The following is a 24968-nucleotide window of genomic DNA, read 5'->3' as shown; positions in this document are numbered from 1 at the left end:
GCACATTCTGTACCCTTTGCATTGTGGGCCTGGTCTGAATAAAAAGAGAGAAAAAGGAATACAGCCAAAAAGGAAATCTGCGATATATGCCTTTGGCAGTGTAGTCTGAACTCAAAAAAAATGAAAGGAGTGAAAGGAGGGGTGATAATGTGTCAAGTAAAGAGGTCTGTAGCCTCTCAGCACTGTTCAGCCTCTTGGGGGTCTGCTTGAATGTGAAGGTCACGATCAGTGCTTTACTGCTTTGTGATGCTCTCGCAGGAATGTTAGACCGGAACCCCCTGCATCGGCCTTCTCGTGTCCCAACCATCTACCATTGAATACAGATGGAGCTAAAGCCTCAGCCTCCTCTGATGGCTTTAGGGCTGCTCTGTGGTGTGGGGTGAGCCAACAAATATGAGCTGAACCAAGCAAGAATGCGCCTGGCACCCTGTCTGCCCTTTTTCTGAGGGGAAGGGGGGCGTCATAACTAGGGGAATGTAGTAAGAGGAGGGGAGGCTCTAATGAGACCCTGTAATCACTTAACAGAGACCAGGTGCTCTGTGTCTTGCTGGTGCAGTGTGCTCCAGACAATAGAATGCCACTTTCAATTTACAAGAGCCACGAGCAAAGGAAGCCTGGACAAGGTCTAGATTTTGTATGCAAAATGTTTATTGAATAACGTTATTGCTTTGACACAAATAAAATAGAACACATTTACAAATATATAATAGACATATAAAACACATATCCTATTACCACAGTTTGCAAAAGAATAATGACAAATAGCTACAATGCCCATATATATATTTCTTCCTGTACAAAAATAGTTCTATCTGCATAAGTACTTTAATGTAACCTCTATATCATATTTAAATAAAGGAATTCATATATACATATACCTGCAATAAAAACAAATATAGATTGCACATGTTTTTGTACAAACAATAACAATTTCAAGTATATTTCAATCCATTGTGGACTGGCACATATCTCACAGAATCTAAGGCATTTTCCCTTATACAGTGTCCAAAACTTGATATAAACTGAGAGCTTCAGAGCTCCGTAGCCTATCTTCTTGTTTGGCATTGTGATGAAGATGTCTTTTCCTGATGATTCATTCGACTTTAAGTCCAAATGGAAAAGTGCAGACAAGTACTGACAGTCTGGAACATTGTGGTGTAATCCTTAGAGGATAGCACTTATCAAAGTCCTGGCCTTGAGGAAGAAATGTGTAAAGTCCCAGAATGTTAAAAGAGAGTTCCCTCTTTAAGCCAGAGGATGTGTCCACTTTGCCAGGTATTAGCACTCTTCCTTTCCCCCTGCCAAGCAGAGAGCAGCACCTGTAGCTCGCTTCACGCTGTGCCATCCAGTGTCTGTACGCCAGCTGCAGTTGCTCTGCATTGCTGAGCTGCGAGGCTCAGCCTCTAGAGAAACCCAGTGCAGCCAGTCTTACTCTGACTCTGTTCTCATGCCTTGAATAAATGTGCCGGGAAAAACTTGGCAGAAGTCTGAGGCATTTCGAGAATTTTAGAACAGAGAGAGGACATTAACTCCCTTGCTTTTGTTTCCAACTTCTCTGGCGAAGTCCCGCTCATGTCCGTCTGAGGAGAGCCTCGAGCTTGTGAACTTGTGAGTCATTTGTGCTCCACACGGGCCTCAGCTTGCCCTGCTCTAGCTTCAGTGTGACTCTGTGTGCTGGGAGAGATCGACGCCTCCGGCCGTATCCCTGTGGGCTGATCTTGTCAACAGGGGCGCTCCCGATCTTAAACTTGTTGTTGAGCTGGTGCAGGCGGTGAGCAAGGTCGTGCACTGTGCAGGTGCCCAGAGAACAACCTTGTCTTCTTGACTGGTTGGTTGAGCTTTTAGACCTCTTGGTTCGGACATTGGAGTTGGTGCTGGAAGACAGAGGGAGAGAGGACGTTAATCCATGCAGTTCACTGCTGAGTTGTTAATTGCTGAGTTTTCTCTACTTCAATTTTGTATTCGTAATTATGACTAGCAGAATACATTTAGATGACAAAATATGATAATTTGTTGACTTTTAGAATTGCATGGTTGGGGGCTTACCTGGAATGTGGCAGCAAAGTATCCCTGATATCTTCTGGTCTGACAAAGTTCCCAGACTCTGCTGTCTTCTCTACTGATACACTGTCAAGATCCCGTCTCAGTCTGCTCCCGAGCCATATGCTTAGCCTGGAATAAGAGATGAAAAAAAAGTCAGTTAGTCCTAGGAAGATAATTCAGCAGGGTACAGCTGTCACAGACTTGGCAGACTGTCACATGTTAGCAAACATTTTAATAATTACATGAATTAGTCCTTTTTTAATCACCTTTTCCTCAGCTCCGGATTTACTTCAAGTTCCACACAGTGTGCTACTGTCGCCAGCAGACAGCAGGAGAGGAAGGACTGGAAGATCAACTGCATTTTGACTCCTGTGGAGAGTAGAGAAAAGTTTTGATTGTTATTTATTTATGCTATAAATTGATATTTAACTATCCCAAAATGCATGTAAAACTCCCTCCTAGTCCCCTGAGTGCCACACTGACACTCGCTTGCACAAGAGTCCAAAAGCCAAGTTATTTGCACTTATCATTCATTTATTTAAAAAGTTAAGCTAAGGTCAGATTTCCTCAGTTAAGTAAACCTACAACCATGCTTTGGGCCCCTGGCCAATAATGCGAAGGACAGTCTATCAATGAGGGGTCCAAAATAGGCTCAGCTCAAAAGTCAAACAAAATGCTCCTCAACTCAGTCACCTTATCAAGTAGAACAAAACAATGCAAAAATCAATTGCAACTATATGATGTACTGCCTCTGTCAGATGCTTTACACCTTGAGGGCAGCAGACGCACACATTAAGAGCTAAACAGCTTATATAACCAGGCAAATAACCTTTCCTTGTCTCTACACTTGTGCCCCGACCTCAAAAAAGCAAATACAGAGCCATCAGCTGGTAGCACAGCAAATCACAGCAATATCTTCTTTTAAAAAAAGGTGCACATACCTGTAATTCTCTGGTTATTCAGTTGTATGAAAAAGCTCTTCTTGTATTGTCAGCTGTAAAAGAGTACTCCACAGGTTTCTTGGAATTGCCACTGGTTCTGTTAGGCAGCTGTGTCACTCTGCTAATAGCTCCTACACACCAGACCGAGAGCCTTTATACAGGACGAGGTGGGAGGGGCTCATTGACTGACACAGTCTCTCATCCTTTCCCCCCACCCCATCCAGTGCACTACTGCTGTGCTGCTGTTCATTTAGTACAGCAATGTGCCACGGTAAAAAGATCAAGAATTTAAAAAATGAAAATGATTAAAGAAAACAGATATAGAATAAGTGCAGGGCAGCCCTTCTTTCCTGTTTTCACTGCCAAGTCAAAACATTAACATTTTAACAGCTCAGTACAAATGATGCATCGACTAAATTCACAACTCTCAAAAAATGTTGTTTCGTTTATTTCTGTATGTGTATATAATGGCCACAAATCAATTGACACCAGTTATGTAAGTCACATACTTTGAAGAGTACAATATGTTCATCTCAGCTGACTGCTTTCTATACAGGGGGTATTAGAAATCTAAATAATCACAAGAGAGAACATTCATCTTGTTTATTTGAACTATAAGGTCAATTAGTTCTAGTTTTTGTTAACGTTCCTTTCAGTCCAATGGGCTAATTGTATAAAATAAAATTTAAGGAATGTTGCCTAAGTCTGCTTTTCAGGGCACTCCCTGACGCAGTGAACTTCCATGTCAGCTTTGAAAGTAAACTGCATGACAAATGTGAGATGTAGAGAAAGACAAGCATTGAGTAACTGATTAAATATAGAACGTATGCCCAACTGTAAACACAATATACTCATTGTATTTGTTTATACAAGGCAAATATTTGACTCTGGACGTACCATGTCATTTATTTTGATATTTGGATAAATGTGAAATGGAATTTTACACTTTATCTAAAAATAAATCCAGAGTCAGAAAATGAACTTGAACAACAATCTCGGACTTTTGAACAATATTGGCTTAGACAATTTTTAAAATAGTTCGGCTGATTTGTTGCTGTTATAAATTATAAGGTAATATTACTTCACCTCTTGCCTCAGGAATGCAAACACATGAATCTATTAGGTGATAATGGGGGAGCCATCAAGTCTGCCTGTATGTCTCAGCCTCGCACCTCATGGGATGTTCATTACAGTGAGTCACTTTAAACCTGCCTGCAGCACGTATTACATGGCCACACTGTGTCCCCGTGCAACACAGAGAGAAAGATGTTTCTTCCTTTGATTTTTACTCATGTTTAGTCTGTAATGCTCAAAACAACACCCCTGACAGTGAGACATGAGGCAGATGTGGATAATAAGTCCCCATACAGAAACATAAACAGAAAATGCCATCACAAATAACACATTAAAGGGGTTACAACTTGTTTATCACAGCTAGTGTTGATCTGTGTCTGAGAGGAGCATTTTGTATAAAGAGATCCTCCACACCTCAGAAACACTGTGATTCAAGTAACATTGATATCATACGCTCTTACAAATTGCTGTAAAAACCAGAGAAAGTCATTTGTTTTTTCAACATAGAAATTCCACTACAGAAATTTCCCCTAGTTGTGGTGTAAATTCATTTTGTAGAGTCTGTCTAAGTATTGCTTTCAGTTTTGATTTTTTTGTTTCAGTTTCAATGAAGGGGAAAAACGGTCCTTTGGGTTCTTTCAACATAATTTTAGAAATACTTAACACGTGACATTCCACTCTTGCATTTCAGCATCCTATAATTCATATTGCATTGTTTTAAGTCCCTGACACAGAACCTTCCTGAGGGTATTTATATCTCATGCGACCTAACTCAAAGAATACATAAATGTCAAACACATGTGCTGTAAACCAAAAAATGTTTTGTAAGCACTTTGTAATGAGAATTGCCTCCAGCAGATAAGTAATCCCTTTTGTCTAGTTTACAACAGGAGATTGTGCAATCATGACAACAAAATTCTGCTGTTGCTTTTTGGTTCCTTATATAGATATCTTTTGCGTGTCCTCCATGAAGCTTCTTTCGTGGGATGATTGATAGCTTTTGTATGACCTTACACTTGTATGAGCAGGTGTGTGTGTCACAGGAAACCTGAGCAACTAATGAGAGGTGTGCCAGGAAAAGAGGGTGTCAACCCCAAAGGCACAAATATGACGTATGATTCATATTAATTATAATAGTGTGATGAGCCTAGAATTGTTTGTCACCTGGAAATGTGTGTTGTTCAAGAACTTGTGATTTTCCCATAATTCTTGTGCAATTATAAACACTACAAACAGCCACGGTGTATTTCTTCATGTTTTGGCTCTGGTTCAACTATTTGACTATCTCAATAACTGGGATAGAGAGAAAGAGAGAGAGAGACAAAGAAAACAGCCAGAGAGTTGAAGAGTGAGAGAAAATGCAGTGGAAATTGCTTGCTGTGTTCCTGCTATTGTCAGCAGTGATGATGGTTTGTGTGCTCCTCACACACACATTAGCTAGAGCACTGATTTCCATGTGCTGTTCCCAAACATAGCTTTTCCTGTTAAATTTTCAATATAACCACATGAGTTTGTCCTGCCCCTCACACTGTATGTCAAATCACAACCAACTTAATAGAGCAACTTTAAAAGAACTATTGACTGAAACAGCACTAGTTATCATTTTTCATTTTTCAGCACTTACCACAAAATTGGAGCATTAAGTGAAATGGGTAAAAAAAAAAAATTAAAAAAAAAACACACACAAATATGCAAGTCCATTGAACAATCCCTGATCATTGTAATGTTGCATATGAAGCAGCATTGTCATATTATGAGGAAAAATGAAACCTTTTTTTTTAATTAAATTAGTATTTTTTGCACCAAATCTTTTGACAAATAGAAATGATTAAATTAGAAAAAATGAGGGTTGCAAATATAGAGAAGTGGTGCAATATGTCATTGATTCAATTATTCTACATTACTCTGTCAGAGTTTTACTTTCATATATGTGTTGAATAGTTATATTAGTGTTTTTTAGTCTTCGGGCCAGCTCTTTTCAGTCTGAAGTTTTAGACCTCCAAGAGTTCTTTGCCCAGGAGCCCATAGTTTCATAATGCAACCATGTTTGAGCCACACATTTGGTGACTTAAGACTGGACTTAAAAAAATGTTTAAAAAAACTTGGACATTAACTGGACTTTAATATTAAGACCAATGAGTCGCAACTTCACTTGGACTTGAGCCTTTTTACTTGAAAATACATGCTCGATACCTGCCCCCAAGCCAATTTAACAAGAGAAATTTTAGACTTTTTTTCAATATGAGGTGAGTTGAAGGCCCGTTTGGGCCACACATTTGGTAACTTAAGTCTGTACTAAAAAAAAAGTTAAAAAAAAAAAAAAACTTGGATATTAACTGGACTTGGATATTAAGACCAATGAGTCGCAACTTCACTTGGACTTGAGCCTTTTTACTTGAAAATACATGCTCGATACCTGCCCCCAAGCCAATTTAACAAGAGAAATTTTAGACTTTTTTTCAATATGAGGTGAGTTGAAGGTCCAGTGTGTAGAATTTAGTGGCATCTTGGTTAAGTTACTGAACTAAAACTTCTCCTGTGTGCCAAGTGTGTAGGAGAACCATGGTGGCCACTGCAAAAACGGGAATGGCCCTATATAGAACCAGTGTTTGGTTTGTATGTTCTGGGCTACTGTAGAAAAACATGGCGATCTACGTAAATGAGGACCCACTCGGTATGTAGATATAAGGGGCTGATTCTAAGGTAACAAAAACACAACTAGACTTATTTTCAGGTCATTATAAAGTAATGAAAACATAGTTATGAATATTATATTCCATTTCTCAGCCAACCAATGTCCCTAAATCCTACACACTGGACCTTTAAATACAAGACAGGACACAAACATAAAAAATTGTGCTGTAGTTCTGATTTATATGCTTGACAGTCCAATGTCAGCCGTCGTTTTTTATGATAAATTACAGTGACAGTGTTTTTTAGAAATAAATACAATAAATACAATGCAATAAATGCAATAAATGACTTGTTTAGGACTTGAAATTCAACGTTTAGTGCTTGGGACTTGTCTGACTTGGTTTGGTGCTTGAAAAGGGACTTGAGTCCAAAGACTGGAGACTTACTTGTGTCTTGCAAAACAATGTCCTACCTCTGATAATCTCCTATGACATTAACCAGGCAGCACCCACTGTTGTAATTAAATGCTTTCTGTTATATTTATGACTCAAAATTCAGTGTTTAGGACTTGGGACTTGACTTGCGACTGGTCAGCTCTGGCTTTAAACTTGACTTGGAACTTGCCTGTCTTTGCTTTGGACTAGGGTTTCATTGATATGCCGGTTTTAAAGTATACCGTTATATAAAAGTTGAAAATGATCATACATTTGCTTACACTATTTATTAAAAAAGCAACTGGATTGAAAATCTCACCTTTATTTTAGTTATTTTCAAAAAGGGATTTTTTTTCATAAAGTCTTAATTATAGTGAGAAAACATTTGTTCAACCAAAACTTTCCCTTCTTTTTTCATTCCTTTAAGGGTTATTCTGACTTGTAAGATATTTCTGATATTTTCTGAGACAGTTATCAGACTGTGAAACTCATACCATTGCAAACCTACTTTGGACTTGAGTTGGGACTTGCAAAACAATGGCTTTATCTGACCTCTGTAAATCCCCTCCTCTTGCATCAAACTTCACTGTTATGATTACATGCCTCCCACTCTGCTTTATTATCAATATATTTCCCACATTTCCAGTAAAAAAAAAATAGAATATTATTCTGGTGTGGAGGCTTTCTTGGACACAAAAAGGTCTGGACCCCCTGCTCAGAGCCAAAAAAGGGCTCTATCGGGACACAGAGCTGTATTTGTAAACTCCAGGGCCCACGCCCATGGATGTCTCCCGCTCCTTCACGCAAGCGCAGTGGCACTCCTTCTGTCAAACATGGCTGTGCTTTGGAAGCAGGAAAAATGCTGAATTGTGTTGGTATATTTCGGGAAAATCGGCAGACATGGCTAGATTTGCTGACTATTTTATTGTCGTGGGATACGATCAGGAGAAAGCCGGTAAGTTGTGGCGGCGGGGCGGCTCGCAGGGGGCTGAGGTTTGTGTCCAGGCCGTCAGTCAGTGTGTGATGATGTTGATGCTACATAGCTTTGCGCTTAGCTTAGCCGCACAGCTACTAGGCGAGACTGAGAACACTTTCCTTTTTTCCCCTAATAACCCCACCAGATGGTGAATATCACGCGGCGAGTATGTGTTAACAGATCAAGCACACATCTGATTGCAAGTCACCAGTTTAAGTTTACGACGACAGGTTGCAATATTTGACTTTGATCAATCGAAAGTTTTCATGGATTCAAAATCTGTCACATCCTGTCCCTGTTGATTGTGCCCCTGTCAGGGCTCGGGGCTGCTTCATTTCCCAAAAGTGGGACACAGTGGATAAATAATGCTCACAAATGATCCCGTTAAAGCAAATTTTGCACCGCCTTGATCATATGTATCTTGCCAAGAAGCGAGGTGAGGATTGTTATAGCTAGCCACTCTTTGCATCCATGTTTTGCGTTTTTGTTTCGCTGGTAGCGGTGATCTTGTTGCCATTTCCCCGTCCTGTGCGCTCTGTTTTGGGGTCTGTTTTTACCTCGCTGCATCCTGGACACACTTGTCAGTGATTTGTTGTGTTATAGTTGTTTTTGCCGGAAGAGTGCTCAGCTTTTTTCACGATGGGCGTAACGTTACACAGCTGCGAGGAAAGGCAGTCCTCCTTGTGCTCAGCCAGATCCTCTTCCCTCTTCTCCCCTCTCCACTGTTGTCCTGCACCGGGAGCTCCCCATGCTTCCTCTCACATGTTGTGCCTCAGGTCCAGCCTCACATTCTTCTTATCCAAGGAAACAGCTTCACACACATTTTTAAGCATTAATAGATAAGTAGTTAAAAACATTTTGGCTTGGCACACATGTTGAATCCTTGCATTTATAATTTTCCCATTTTCCCAAATGATGAATGTCACTTTGTAAATACCACAATGTATTGCCATTCATGCACTTGTTAGGATACTGCTGCAAAAAGTAAAAATATTCAGTTAATCTGCCATAAGAGAACAAATTAAAGTTCCTCTTTCAGTGGCATACATCCAGCGCCATGTGTGTCAAAGAGGGGCCAGAGCAGCTGAATCCTCTTAGTCACCATAGCTAGCAATGCACAATAGGTTAAAAATTGTCTTTCATCAGCTCTGTGCATCCCAGCGCCAACTGACAAATGAATTTTTTTGTGCTCCAGGGACAAAATGTTCCTGGCGTCACCAGAAGAGTCTGAATGGATTCACATTCAGGCAGTCTTGCCACAACAAGACACAGGGACCACAAGTTTAGTTTATTCTCCGCTGACCCACTGATGATGATGAAGTTGATTGCAGAGAGAGAGTAAGCAATAAAAGTCTGCCATCTCAGATTGTGGTTGATTAGGGCGCTGCGACAGGCTTATGTCTCATCCACATGTAAGCCTCTCTGGAGGACACCGCTCTTTATTGAATTGTATTTGTCTACTTTTATTATGTTTTGCTGAGTGTAATGTAGCGTAGCAGTCATTGGTTTTGGTTAGAGCCCCGTAGAGAGGCCCTTGTTTGTAAGTGGGAATGATTTTCTCAAAACGGGAAAATAAAAATGACTTTTAAATTGAAATACAGAGGAAAATATAATGACGACTGTGTGTTTCTCCAACTATTCAGAGCCCGTGCCCAGTGTAGTTGGCTTGTAGGGACCAGTCTGCTTACAGTAACATGCAGGAGGTCGTCTAGACGACAGATTTTTCCTGTGCACCTCACTCATTAATGCAAACCAGGATCCCTACCTGGGTCATCACCAAGCCGCCTGCGCTGCATGCACTGTTTTTTGCTCCACTGGCCTGACCCAATTCTCATTGTTAGATTACTATGCATGGATCAGTTGGAAATAACGCTCAGCATGCAATCTGTTGAGGAATAGGCCCGGTTCCAAATTACAGTGAATCAGACTTACACTGAAAAAAGTGAATCAGTACTTGTAAATTCTGCATCATTTCATAAACTCTAATTTTAGTTGTTAACACAGAATATGGAGTCAGTGTTGTTGAAGGAGCAGTGTGTAAGATTCAGGTTGATTTAGTGTTGTCTTTCTGGTGAGGATTGCAACCAGCTGAAACTTATCCAGGGTAAGATTCCCTTAGTCTTCATTGTTCAAGAGGTTTTTACTAGGGAGCCAAATGATCTGCAGAGGTCTTCTCCTCTCCAAAACAAACAGACCGCCTGATTTTAAAAAATCCAGTGTTTCTTCAATGCTGCTTGTCATGGAGGGGCTGCTGACTATGGTGTCTTGTGTGAAAAAGTGAAAGGCCCTCTGTGGAGCCAGTGTTTGGTTTGTCTGTTCTTTGACAGAAGAAACATGGCATCACTTTGTGATGTCCGTAGATGAGGACCCTCTCTCTTTGTCGATATAAATGAAAACACACTGATTATTATTTTCAGGTGATTACGCTAAATAAAACATTTTTGTTATATTCAATTTCTGCCAATATATCCCCCTAAATGCTACTCACTGGACCCTTAAAGTAGCACAAACCAGGTGTGTAGCTGCAGTCAGAGGTAACAGTGTACAGTAGTAGAAGTAGTGATGGAGCTTCTCTGTAGGTGACGCTGAGTGGTGTGCAGACAGAACATTTGACTTGTAGTTGCACCAATAAAGATGGTCACTAAAAGCTATAAAGTATAGCAAAGAAACATTATGAAGTACTACGTGGTAAAGTTCCTCTCTAAATTTTATTTATGCCTTAATTGCACGACCCAGTTTCATTGACCTGCTTGTGTTTGTCTTTTCTTTCCAAATACTTTTGCCCCATGAGAATAATTCCTGAGTTTTTGTCTCCAGCAAGAAAACTTGTGATATTTTCATTGTGAGACTGGTGACCTATTTAGAAAATTTATTGAACTGCTCGTAACTAATGGTCAAATCATTGTGCATGGTTTTGAGGACTGAGGTGACGTAAAACAAAAAAAAAAAAAAAACCCTGAAAGTAGGGCAACCTCTAATTCTATAGTTTATCACTGACCTTAAAATCCATCAGAGGGACGCTGTTTGTCATTTTAACGCTCCACACACGTAAATATTAATAGGCAGCAGTGAGTATGATAAAAGAGAACACGACCTGAGAGGCTGATTCCTCCATTAGAAATCTGACCTCCATGGGGACTAATGTTATGAGCCACAAACCCTGGAATTGTTTTCATGAATAATTTTGGAATGTGAGGACGCAGGTTTAGATGGATGCAGTCTGTGTTAAACCTGCACTCTGTCCTGTGTTTTCCTTGTGCAGTAGGACACTGTTTCTCTGTATTGGCATGGGGGGGTTATATACTGTCTGGCGTGTTGTTTGCCATAAATTATACTTTGCCAAGTGAAAAGGAGGAATTTGCCCAGCTGCTTTTTTCAAACAGTTTATTGGATGGATATCATCACTTTTATTGAATCAAACTGCTTTTGGAATGTGTTTCACAGACACAGTGCCTAATCGCTACTTTGTGTGACTTTCTGGTCTGGGTATCTGGTCTGGATTTGGGGAAGGTCTTACGTAACAAAGCACAGTCCAGCAAAATAACCAAAATAATACTTGCAAATGATCAAGAGCAAAATATTTCCATCTGCAGATATCTTCAGGCCGCGTGATATTGTCATAAGATTTGTATTGATGGACATGCAAACTTTGCAGATGTGGAGTAATTTCTTCAGCAGATCGAAAGCACTCATGCCTTTCAAGAATGATTGTAATAGTCGTACCAAGAAAGTCTCCGTGCTAGGTTTTATTCCCCGAAACCTTCATGAATTGACTTTCTGTTACAACTTCTCAAAGAGTGTTTGTTTTTGTGCTGGCTCTCTTGGCACACCCACAAGGAAAATGCTTTGGCAAAATAACATCTTCTTCTTTAACAACAAAACCGACATTTGAACCTCCACAAGGGTTCATGTTCTAACTATTTTTGCTTTCTTATTGCGTCTTGTTGTAAGTGCTATGGAAATAGGGTATGTTGGTGTTTCAGTGGTTTGTTTTGATGGTTGTTTCCCGAAACTTATACGCTCACAGTAACTCCATCATAGTCAATTTCTGTCATTCTTAGCCATAAAGTGGTTTTTGAAGCTTGTGTTAATCTGCACCATGTGGGGTCCTTAGTTTTGTTTACCGAATCCTTTTAATTAGCTTCAAGTGCTGTTTGACCTACAGTCACACATGTTGGTAGTGCGCTGGCTGCTGAGCTCACTGATGGTCTCTTCATTTCAGGGAATGCCTGCACAGTTTTGCTCTGTGTTATTGGCTGCAAAAAATATTGAGGTTTTTCTTGCAGCATTTTTCAGATTGCAACAAAAGTTTTTAACTGGCTGTAAAGTGAATGCTTTTTAACTCGTTCAGTTTGAGTAAATTATTTCTCATAGCTAGAACTTGATTTATAAGACAGAAAGACTCAACAAGATCAGAATGTTGTTTAGGAAGTTCCCTGGGACCTGTATCAGGAGGCTGCACTTTTGTATTTATAAACTCTCCGAGCCTTTGTCTAAAAATATGTTGCATAAACAAGGTTCAACAAAGCATTAAGTCCCAAATCCAAGATTTTATTTAACAGCTGTTTATTTTTGCGAAACTGATGGCTCAAGGCCATCTGTTAACCCAGTAAGTACTAAATTTGGCAAAGTACTGCTATAAAATAAATATTGTTTGCATTCACTGGCTTTAGAGGTTGGCTCTTCCAACAGCTGGAGATGTTGATTTCATGTTTGTAGATGCCAGATCTTGAAGTGCTGCCATGTGTTGTACTCGGTTCTCTAAATCATTAGTTATTCACGTTGTGTAGTCTGTTTTGTTTTATTGGTGGTAACATAAACACATGTTGAAATGTTGGTTTCGTCAGTGCTTTTGAAATAAGATTACTATCTGAACCTTGAAATCCACAATTCACATAGCAATATGTTTTTATCATGTTTTATATATTTAATCTTGCATTTATTGTTTACAAATACTGTAATGTGATTAAGATTTCAGTTCAAAGTTGCTGGCAATTGAAATGTATGGGATTATCTTGAAGTACAGAAATCTCCTCTAGCGTTGTCAAAAATATTGTTTTATCGATCGATACTTATCCTTTCCTGATATTTCAGTACTCATTTCCACAGTGTTGATACATCGGTACCAGCTGCACTTTCTCGCTCACTCTTATTGTTAATGTTCGTTATAGTCATTCTGCAGGTCTCTTCTGCTAAACAAGAAAAGAAAAGTTGTCTTTATGCTATAGCCTTGTTGTTGTATTTTTTGTCACTCAGTGTGCAGTATACTTGCTTTCACGGTACTCACTGATGCAGGCAGCTACGGACTCAGACCCAGGGTGAGTCTTTGCTTTGCCTGCTCAGGCTCCGAGATATCGTCATCGTCTGCCTTCTGCTTAGAAGTGGTGAATTAACAGCTCACAGCACCTTAATACAATACAGTCTCTGGCTTTGTTTGACTGTTCTAGTGTTGGCAACAATGTTGTTGCATGTTTTGTTGATCCATCATTAGCGTAGTTGGTATGCATTAGCTTGCAGGGCCAGCTTGGCTTGTTTACAAAATTACTAAATATCACTGTCACCGTGAACGTCCCATGGAACCCTGTTCAAACTCTTTATGGAGTAAAAGAAACCGATGATGTAATATTGGTATTGAATAGCAGGACCTGATTTGACTGACATAAGTTGGGCACTGCCCTGTCTTAGAAAAAAAAAAAGTCAATTTATTCCCGTGGTATTGAATATATTTATTTATATGTATTATATTTTTCCAAGGTACTGTATTAAAATTAGAAACTCCAAACTTGTGTCAACACTAATCCACACATGTCTAGTGGCCATTTTTTACCGTGTACTTTGAAATTATAGTCGAAATAAATTATGATTTTAAGCACAAAGAGGTGAAACTATTTTTCTAAAAGTAATGGTTTTATGTGGGTTTTTTTCAGTTTTCACATGCATAATCTACGTATAAGTGTTGTCACTACTGCAATAGGCTGATCATGACACATTGACAGCCTCTGCATGACCATTAGCTTGTTTAAATTATCCAGAGGTTTTCTTTTGAAAAACATTCACTCTACTGTAATTTACTTACTTACTGTAACTCTACTCTGTCCTTTTGATCCTAAGATGACTAAAAGGGATTTATCAGGAAAAAAGTCTGTCATGCATCCTTCAGTCAGCCGTCGATGTCAAACATCAGCCCTTGTAATATTTCAGCACCAAGGAACTGCTTGCAGTTAACAAAGGTATCACATGAGAGGTGTTTTCTGCCTCCATTGATTGTTTTCTTTTGAACTCCACATTTGGCAGCTTTTCATTTGGGTTCAGACTTTGTGGTGAGAGGCATCCTGACCACAATGGACTAGTTCCTTCCTCTCTGTTGTAGAGTTTAACACTGATGCATAGAGAAACTCCACTGGCTACCGTCAACACTAGTCTCAGTCCCCTGATAAGGTGCTGTGCTATCAGAGCTCCGTGATTTCTGTGGTTATGCAAATTATGCTAAAGTTCATGTCAGGAAACATTTTAGTCGTAACATTTTAAGAGGAAATAGAAGTTGACAGATGAAATAGCCTGGTAGAAAAAAACTGTTGTAAAACATTAGGTCATTCCTTTCTCCAAAGCAGGTTAACCATGTCCCTAATCTGATGTGATTTATTGACTGCAATACATATATATGTATCTTAAAACAAGATAAAGAGTTGAACTAAAATGAACTCAGCCTGGATGTGTTGAACACAAACATTGTTCTGAACTCATAGAGAGTAGGATTAATATAAATATATCAACAGATGGAACTGGGGCTGTAAAATGATTTATTTGCTGAAATCTGGAAAAGGCAGAGTCGTTTTTGGATGAACTGTTAGCCACTATATGCAGGGTTGCATCTGAGGTTCATGTGCAGAAGGCAGAAGGTTTGGACCTGATGACTGATGGAGTCAAAATGATCATGGCATTGATACGAGTGAGCAGCGCTATTTTTATTATTCTTGAGCAGAGTGAAAGAGCAAGTGGTGAAAAGATGAATTAAAGATATTAAAGTTGATCGTGATGTCCCGCTGGAAATCGATTTGAGAAGCACAATTTATTGTTCTTCATGGAAAACAGTTCTGCATATTTATGCCCATCAGAAAAAGGGAGGCTGAGAAAGCTGTGTGCTGTGTGTAGTATTTAATTTTTTTGAAGCTCCTCTCCAAGCTGACATGTTTTTCTTTTCTCCAAACATTTTGACCTGCATGACCTTAAGGAAATGTCTATCTATTTACATAATTTTCCTGCCCTGCAGCTGTCTTTGGAGACTGGAAAGCTTCCTGAATTTGATATTTATGACATCATTAGTTTGCTAATCTCCGATACCCTTTTGCCATGCAAACAGCAACGTAGCCTATTTCTTTGCATATCATCTGTACAGAACAGCCAGAGCAGCTTAGTTTCCTGATGATGGCAGCTCTGATATAGAATTTACATGCTGTATCTAGTTTTAAGAAGTGATGATAACAATTATACAATGGAGCTATTCCGCACACTGGAGTATGCTGCATATATTGGAATAAAAGATAAGGCAATATGTCAGTGTCTGTGGTGATATTACTGAAAAGTAGTCACATTTTCCAATGCACAATGGGAAGCTCTACATTCAACATTTGTATAAGATGAATTTATATGTTAACAAAGTGCGATCACTGTTTCAGTATCAGCTGATGCACAGACGTCCTTGATCGCTTAATGGCCAAAATAGCTTTAAGTCCCCTTTCATGGGACATGTTTTAAAGTACATAGAAAGACTAGCCCATTATTTTTTTGTTAAACATGATTTTTCCAAATAAAAAGTAAAAAACAAAACAAAAAAAAAAAAAAAACTGAAAAGGAGCATGGCACCGATGCTCTCTTTCTTTGTCATTAAGAAATTTGCCCAGGTCACTACCACTGCTTGCATTAGGCTTTTGCCTTCTGCTTTCTCCAGTGCTGGCACAGTCCTAAAATGAAGCGTGAAATTAGGCCTAATTATGTCAAACTAGCACAAAGTTGACAGGTGAAAGAGCAGTGCACATCAAGATGGCTACCGTTAGCTCTGCATTGAAGATTTTGTGTTTCTTTTCCATTATTGTGTCAGAGTCTGTTCCTCTTTGATCGGTGTGTTCTGTATAAGACAGCAGATGGCTTTTGTATTTGTGACTTGACCTAATCTGCAGGGGAATCTGAGATTTTAGGGAAGAGCAATAGCGGTATATTTAAAATACCTCTCTAGTGACAAACTTTGCACAGATACAAGTCATTATAGTAAAGGTCCAATGTTTTAGGAGACATAAAAAGAAGAAAAACACATTTTTGAGTGGAGGGGGACTTAAGTGCATTTTTTTATGGTGGATTTACCCTTTAAACTTTAGTTTTGGCAGTGGCTTGGAGGAAAGTGAATAAGTGATATCTGTGAACTTGTGTCCAGAACAACCCACCTGTGTCCTTAAATGGGCCAAAATCAGGTTAGAGACTGACGTGAATGTTACGTCAGCTCCACTGGTGGCCTCTCCATACATGGTAAAATAAGCATTTGGCCGATTTAATCAACAGAAACAGCAGGAGATAAATCAGGAAGATGAATGGAGCTTTTTTCTTCCAAGAGGAGAAACATCTGCTCTAATCAAGAAAGACTAACAACTTTTCCTCTGTGGTTTTTCACTTTTTGTTGAGACTATGCTAAATCACACAACTCTGTAATAAATTATTAGGTTCATTCAATCTCTCGAAGTAGCTAAAGTCAGATATTTGTGTGTGTGCGTGCGTGCGCGCGCTGACTTGCAGTAATGGCTCAACTCCAAAAAGACTTGTTTCAACACAGAATATTAAACTCGGATGCCTTTGCAATTTTTCTCAAAAACCTGTCCAATTCATTAAATATCAAAATTTTAATTATGTTATCAACTTATGAAATTTGCTTTTGTTGAGATACACATATAGGTCATTATTGTGTTTGTATCAGCAAGTGCCAAATGGGCAGTTTGTTATTTAGATTTAGACTTAAAATTACCAGTATGAGTGAGGGGCACAACTGTGTGGTCACTTTGTCAGAGAGACTTTGCTCTGCTGCACCATGTACTTTGTATAAGTGCATGCAAATGGGTTTTGGACACACAGGGTCCACCCTCCAGTCTCCCCCCAGGCTGGCCTTCTAAGTTAGCCTATGTTAGGCCAACGGTGAGCGCCCGTGGCCCTCGTTGCTGTGGTGTTTCCTGCACCGTGGCTGCCGTGGAGCCCATCGATGAATGAAATCACTCTGATTGGTCGTTCAGCTCAGCGAACAAGAGGGGAAACGAGAGTGAAAAATGTAAACAGCTAAAGTTAAGAAGTAGTGAGGTCACAGCAAACTGGCTAACTGGCATCCTGGCAGTCTTACGGTTTCCTGTTTTGAATGGCAATAACAGACAACCATGGTCTACTGGTATGGAGGGGTATCTCCTCTCATGCACATGAGAATGCACATGCTTGTTGGTCATTGGCTTGGTGTGTTCCTGTGCAACTTTTTGGCCAAGACACATGCACGTTAGATGACACAGCAAGGGGCTTTTGTTTCTGCTAATTTTTGGATGTGGGCTTGGTGTGTCGCCACCTTTAGAAGGGTTTTGTGGCTCAAAATGAGGCCACTTACTCATTGGGGGGACCTGAGGGGATGGCCACCATGTTTCCACAGCATTTCCATCCTGCAACCAGGACAGCATTACCATCAGAAATATCCAAATTATTGGCCATACCACAATAAACTATTGAAATGTGTGTGTGAAAGATTGGCATGCTTTATGCCATGTGCCCTCATCTTACATCAAGCGTTTTTTTTACGCCGAAAGCAACTGCTAGGAAACTGGATAAAAAGTGTTAAAGACTTCTAATACAGTTGGAATATTTTATATGTGACTAATATTTCCCACCGGTTGTGTTTTATAAGCTGTCTCTTGACCTAGAACTGGCCACAGTAAGAATTTGCAAGTGTCATGGTATTAGTTTATGAGTTGTCCTGAGTCCCAAACCACTGATATTTTTTTTTTTATTTTGGCTATAAGAAAACATTTATGAATCCCACAACAGTTCAGAAAAACTGTGTCAACACTAATTAAAATAAAGATGCATGTGCATACGAATGTCTCATAAAAGAGACCAAATGTTTGTACTGGACTGTACAAATCTTTAATGAAACTTGTTAAAGGCAGGTTAGCTTGTAGTTATTGTTCCTATTAAATATGTCCCTAAAGCTATTTCAGGGAAAAATGTATATATACTGTATATCTTCTTTCATCAGAAAGCTGAAAAACATTATGGTTACATTGTCCAGCTGTACCACACACAGATTGTGCTGTATCGAGCTGGAAATGAGCCATGCTCTTAAACATGCACACGCGTGCTGTGTGCTTGGACAGGTTTTATTCTTATAGTTTAGATAGCTTTTGCCAAAAATAAATAAATAAATAAACTTGATTTTGGATTTCACCGCCCCCTCCCTCCACAGTTTGTGAGCGGATGTCTAAATTAGCATGTTCCTTTTCAGGCCTGGGTTCTATTATCCTCGCTGATGGGGTTCTTTATAGTTATCAGGGGGGCAGTATTTGGAAGCACGGCTTGTTTTAATACAAGAGTGCAGCCTTGTGGAATGTGAGGAATTCTGTCATTTATTTTCATCTGTGGTCAAAAATTTGAACTTGGAGCACTCGGAGCATGTGATTTCAATTAGAGGAGCTGTAAAGACCCGAAGACACGTAATGGTCAGACAGACTGGTGGTCTACCGGCACCAGTCTCCCTGCAGTGTCTGGACATGCTTTACTTGCCTCTACAGGTGAACAAAGGCAGAGGAATAAGCATCAAGCAGCTCCCTTCTGTTTAAACGGTGAAACACATACACTCCAAAACCAAGACCAATCCTCACTAGCCCGAGAGCCTCATCATGATTCATTTGTCTCTCTCTTTGACAGAGGTCTGGGTTTCAAGGAGTTGTTGACAGCTGGCTTGAGGCACTTGGTGTAGGAAGGCTGCAGCTGACCGCTGAGGACCTCATGTCATTATGATTATGTGTAGCACTTTATTCTCCTGTTTTTTGAAGCACCTATTGGCCAAACTATGACATAGGGGCTTCATAAGAAAACTGCTCAGTTGTTTGCTGAATCATGGCATTTGCCAGTGCTGTCATAGGATGTAATAACACCACTATTTTTCCACAGAATATGACAGTTGAGGGGTTAGCAACTGCCAAAGTGTTGTAAGAAGTGATTTGAACTGTAATTGCCCAAAGGGAAGATCCCCAAATGTTAGTTTTAGCTAGCCTTTACAAGTGGAAAGAGACGACATTGTACAGCGGTTCTCATCAACTGGCTTTCCATCCAAACCGCAGAATATTAATGATTCAAAACTGCGCTCTAGTATTCAGGATATTTGGCTTTTTTTTCCTATATCAAAGCAGCCCCCAAAACAATTGTGATGGGAATATTTTAATTCTGACTGCGTTTCCAATCCCATTTATATGCGTTTCACCTAAGGGTGCTAACAATGTCATAAATGTGTTTGTCAGCTTATTATTAGCGGATAGTCAAAATGCATCAAAAAGTGACAAAGCAGCATTCAGAGTAAGTCATTAACAGGCTTACTTACAGAAACATTGCATGCAGTAGTGCAACTTTCACTTTCACTTTCCTTCTATCTGTCACTGTCTCAAACACACACACCATGGAGCAGTCAGTTTGGTGGAGTGCATAGATCTATTCAAAGAAAGGAGACAGACTCCTTGCTTAAACTTTTCTTTCTTTCTTTATTTTTATTATATCTATAAACAGTTGTACAATATTGCACTAGAGGTAGGGCTGTGAGATTATTGCCAAAATGATAATCATATTTTTTTTAAATCTATGTTAAGATCACAATTATTGATCACAATTTTTCACCGATTTGAGGATAAAAAAGATTTTTCTTGCACTTTGGCATTTAAATAAACAGCGCTGCTTTCACTTCTATGTTGTCCTACATTTTTATAAATTAAATCTTTGCATCAAAATAAGACTTAGGAAATAAGTTCTTCTTTCACTGAATTCAGTTTATATCCTAGAAGCAATATATAAATGGAATTGCACCAAAATGTTTCATCCAAAATTACATAAACAGAGCACTGCTTTCACTTTTACCTTGTCTTACATTCCTAATTTACAAATCTTTGTTTGTCTACGGATACATACTATCTATTCAGATTTATTTATTTATTTATTTGAGCGGTCACAGTACCGTGATGCGCTGCTGTAGGGCTGTCATGGATATTTAACCTGATGCTAGACAAGAGCAGGTATTCAGTGAGGTAATGTCAGCAATATTATTCTTCTCAGCCTTTGTGTGTTTATCATACTGCTGATTGATGTTTTTTTAAGTTGAAGAAGTTAGTTGTGTTGTGTTTCAGTGCAGACACATCTCACATACTCTTTGCATATAATTTATTCTCTCAAATCTGAAAAATTTGCAAAAACAAATGATTCTTGATGGTGACTGATCATTTTTGTTTTGCCCGTCTGCAGTCACAACATTTAAGAAAGTTTATCACAGCTCTCTCTGGAGGGTGCATAGGCAGAGGCATGACAGCTCTCCAAAAGTGGAAGGTGGATATTAGTTAAGGTCTCTAGATTTCTGGTAGCAGAGCATGTGTTTTAAAGGTCAGTATCACAATCGATCATGTTCATTTAATTGTGGGAAGCCAAAATCATTATTAATATTCAAAAATTGTGCAGTCACAAACTCTCTCAAAGAGCCATAATGTGGTTGGTAAGACTGTCAAAGGCCCGCTGGTTTCCCTGTCTTGATGTAACTGTTTCTGATGTTTTGTTAGCTTTGACTACCAGCACCGCCGCAATGCACGCTGCTATTCGTGCTACACAGTGCACTTTTCTGTGTCCTCACAGTCTGCCCTCATATAGAATATTCTTACAAGTCTTGTGGTGTCTCTGTCTGTACTGTATGCCTTTTTTGATTGGAGAGGTTTTGATATTTTGAGCCAAAGTTGTAGTTTACAAATGATGTTTAAAAGGAACATGCAGCAGGATATGGGTTTGTTGGTTATGATTTCTCTGACCAACATAGCAATTTGACATGGTTATAGTGCAAGCCAGAGCTTACGTCAACTCGTGTCCTTCTAGGTTTTTACTTTTAGAAAGAGAGAAAACTCCAAAGTGCTGATTAGTTCGACGCTAACTGGTTTGCTTTTTTGCAAATGGTAAATATTTTTGTGTTGAGATTTTGAGATAATCAAGGGTCTCAAAAGTTGACACTATCTGCAGCGTATGTGACTCTTCAACAAAGGTACTATTTAGTAGGAGTGCTTTGAATTGGGATTTGTGATTTTAGTGATTGCACAAACAAACCACATATATCCAAATTACTTAAATGAATTCCAAGAAATGGACTACATGTATTAATTTTCTGTCTCTTACTCTTGATAGCAGAAAACTTTCCCTTGGCTGATAAATAGAAAGTGTGTCCTAGCTGTCAAAAAGTGACTAAGAGTTTAAAATAACGTTGAAATGAAGTCATGGGGTCAGACAACTCAGTGTGACAAAGAGCATATTGTGAAACAGATCTTAAAGTGCTGTTTTTGGCATGCTAAACGAAGGAACTGTTTCTTAAATTAGATAAAATTTTAATTTATTAGCTTTCCAGATTGCTAAATAAGAATGATGCAGTCATATATATCAACTCCTAAATACATATTGTGTACTCATGTTTTTGCACTCATGTTGACATGAATTATTACATCCAATTTAGGTTTCAGAGTTTTGCAAGGTCCAGTCATATGGGAGCCTAAGGAAAATCTGTAAGGGAGTTATTTTACTGATAAAGGTTTCGATGGTCACCCTCAAAAATCTGTGTTCACTACACCTGCTATAGATCAGTATCCAGCTGTTCCGTTTTGTTCTGCAACATAAAATATGTTAACCCAGTTTTTGAACTTTTAAGGTTTTACGCATTTTAAAACTACAGTGTTTGTCGGGGACGTTAGACGTCATCACACCGGACACAGAAACTACTAGTGAGACTAGTAATTAGGGCTGGGCGGTAAAACAATAACTATATCAATCGTGAAATAACTTCTTTCCTCGATTGAAATATGAGACGTAGACGATATAATGAATAACGATAGAACGCATTCCAGCCATGTTTTGACAGACAACACCAACAGCCAATGATAATAACCAAATGCCGTGAACAACTTTGACTCTAAAATACAGCTGAGTGTTTGACAACCGAGTTGTATGTGCTTCCACAGCGTTTCATTATCGTGGATCAAACAGCTAAAGGTCCCACAGCAGCGAAGTGAAAGAGACAAACAGAGGGGAGCTTCTCCTCACAACACCCAAGTGTCTGAAAGAGCCACATTTGCAGAGGTGGAAAGTGACTTCTTTAGAAATCTACCAGCTACTTTGTGTTAGTTTCAGGCTTAATCAGACTTTGGATGGAATTATTTAGAAACACCAGGACGCATCGCTCTGTGTCTCATCCAGCCATTAACACTGAGCTCTCGTTATTATTACCAGGGGCAGATGTAATGTTTTGGGGGCCAGGGGCCACAAGCTCATGACCTTATTTTCACACTTTCTCTAACTGGGAATGTTGGCAAGCTGTTTGCAGCTATAGGAGAAGTAGGCCTACTCAAAAGTTTTGTTTTTTTCCTGACTAAAATGATCTATAGCACAGAAGATTCACAGAAGTAGTTTCTAACTCGCCTAGCAGCAGCTGACACTCCATCCATCTAATCTGATCATCTTTGAACAGATCTGACTCACAAAGTGCTGCTGAGGAAACTTAAAGAGTAACCTGTTTTAACTCAACTCCTTCCAAGTTTACCAACTATGACAGTGTATGAAATAATGCAGTCTGAGAGTAAGTGCCTACGAAGAGAAGATGACTTTTGGATGAAAAAGTTTCGGTTGTTTAATGAAATTGGTTTGTTGAGGTGGGTGTTTGATTATTACAGGAATAAATAAACTGCAGTGATTGGAAGAATTTGGAAGCGTTGTTCATGTTTTTACTATATTTTTGCATAAACTATGTGGTATATAGACAGAATTGCAAGATTGCCCAAATAAAGCAGTGGTTGGTTTACTTTGCATTAAATATTCCAAAAACAACAGAGTAAATTCTTGAGGGGCTTTACACTATCCAACCTGTTTCTTTTTATTGATTGCAGTAACTTCTCTCTGATTCACTCATGCATTCATCTCCATTTTGAAATCCTTTTCACTGTTTATTTGAGTGTCACATTTTATTTGATTTTGCTCTGTCAGCAGATTTCTGTCTCTCTTGTTTCAGTTTAGGCTTTTACACAATTCCTCTTTACAATTAAAGACTAACCAAATCAGTTTTCTTGGGACTTTCTCGCTTCCGAGTTGCTTTTTTAAAAGAAGATTCAGGCCAAGTCAATCAGCTTCACTTCCAAATTTCTTAAACACTGTCTTCTATGAATATGGATGACTTTTTCAAAGGAAGGAGAAGTAGGAAACTTGTGTACTGTTGAGAAACCCCTGGCTGCTCCTGCATGCTCTCCTGTTTACTTACTCATGTGTTTAACAAGGAGATAAAACACAGTTAGACTCTTTCTGAGGAGCTGAACTTTTTATATTATCTCTTTACATTTTGTCTGTCAGTCTTTATCCTCTTCTGCTGATTCCTCTTTTTGCCTTGTTTTTTGATTTAGTCTTGTGGATTTAAACGTCATGAATTGATTTGACTTAACATTCAGTTAAATCGACTTTGGCAGCAGGAAAGTGTGGAAATCTGTTCAGACAATTCTTTGTTTCCTCATGTCTTTGTTCATTACGTTACTGTTAATCAGGATGAATATGAAAGAAAAATTAAATGTAAGTCAGAAACATTGACTCTGAGGTGCAAGCCTATGAGGGGAAAAAAAATGGGCTGACCTGTACATTATTTATGCAAAAGTGCATCAGTTTGATGATGTACGTTAATTGACTAGCCTAAGTGGGTTGGGGATATTTCTCTAATTAAAAAAGCTGTTCTACATGACATGTTGCTGTCCCCTGCGCTGAGTAACAGATCTTCATGTCTTTTTATCTGCAGGTTCAGGGGAGGGATGTGGAAAGATCATTCAGCGTTATCCCAAGACAGACTGGGAGGGAACAGCGTTTCCTCAAGGAGTGGAGATGGTGAGTGATAACAACCTCATATAACTCAAAATAACTTTACTGAACAAAGCTATGTTACCTGGGTATTTAAAATGCACTTCCAAAGTGAAACACAGGGACTTAAAGCAGCACATAGGTTAAAGAACAATCACTGCGGCTGCTCAGGTGATATTTTGGGTGTTTATGATTCACACTGAACAAAAAACTCTGTTTATTCTTGACTGCCAGAGCCTTTTTATCAATAGAGAAACACAAATATCATTTTAACATTATTTCCTGTTTAGAAAAGTTGATGATCAGAGCATCCTGCTATCTATTTAGAGGACATGCCACATTGCTATGCCAGCCATTGTTGCATGTCATAACCTTTTCTCTCCCCCTGTCTTTAGTCTACTCTGTCATCTGTCAAATATTGGCATATTTGCCCCACCCCAAAAAACTTTATTATCAACATAATTCTGATGAGAGATTCTAACTTAACTGTTTACATGGATGCTAAATAAAATGATCTTCAAATTCAGTCAATTCATTACATTGTGCAGAAGGGCAACAGGTGGCTCCGCCTGTTAGTGCAGTTTAATAGCAAGTAATATGAGTGTAACCCAGGTTATTTTCTGTAGCTACAAATTACAGATGTTTCCTGAACACCTCACATCCAGACTATCAGTAGATGTTAAAATTTACAGATGTTGCCTAATGTTTTATATAAGTATGTAGCAATAACAT

At 39.0% G+C, this 24968-nt stretch overlaps 2 protein-coding genes across 3 annotated transcripts in view; one reads left to right on the top strand and one right to left on the bottom strand.

The window, feature by feature from the left end:
• Positions 1-626: 626 nt before the first annotated feature.
• On the bottom strand, positions 627-3091 carry adma (adrenomedullin a). Its single transcript, XM_042488607.1, has 4 exons — positions 2985-3091; positions 2310-2412; positions 2047-2172; positions 627-1874 (listed from the first exon to the last, which is right to left on the bottom strand). Exons 2-4 carry the CDS (start codon positions 2402-2404, stop codon positions 1571-1573), a joined length of 525 nt encoding a protein of 174 aa, XP_042344541.1. The 5' UTR covers positions 2405-2412; positions 2985-3091; the 3' UTR covers positions 627-1570.
• A 4815-nt stretch (positions 3092-7906) lies between these two features.
• Positions 7907-24968, top strand: part of sbf2 (SET binding factor 2) — a 116131-nt gene continuing 99069 nt past the window's right edge. The window contains exons 1-2 of one of the 2 annotated variants that reach the window (XM_042486090.1): positions 7907-8081; positions 24178-24263. In XM_042486090.1, coding sequence (XP_042342024.1) covers positions 7907-8081; positions 24178-24263 — 261 coding nt within the window. The remainder of the gene's footprint in view (positions 8082-24177; positions 24264-24968) is intronic. The other variant, XM_042486169.1, reaches the window with a different exon arrangement.

The sequence above is a fragment of the Plectropomus leopardus genome, chromosome 1 (assembly GCF_008729295.1).
Source record: "Plectropomus leopardus isolate mb chromosome 1, YSFRI_Pleo_2.0, whole genome shotgun sequence".
In the NCBI taxonomy this organism is placed as follows: Eukaryota; Metazoa; Chordata; class Actinopteri; order Perciformes; family Serranidae; genus Plectropomus; species Plectropomus leopardus.
Note: the sequence above shows the minus strand (reverse complement) of the source record. Positions and strands in the feature narration are given on the sequence as shown.

Coding starts and splice junctions, on each gene's coding strand:
- adma (XM_042488607.1), bottom strand. CDS start 2,404: ATGCAGTTGATCTTCCAGTCCTTCCTCTCCTGCTGTCTGCTGGCGACA. Junction 2,173..2,309: donor AATCCGGAGCTGAGGAAAAG/GTGATTAAAAAA, acceptor CTCTTATTCCAG/GCTAAGCATATGGCTCGGGA. Junction 1,875..2,046: donor ACTTTGCTGCCACATTCCAG/GTAAGCCCCCAA, acceptor TCTGTCTTCCAG/CACCAACTCCAATGTCCGAA.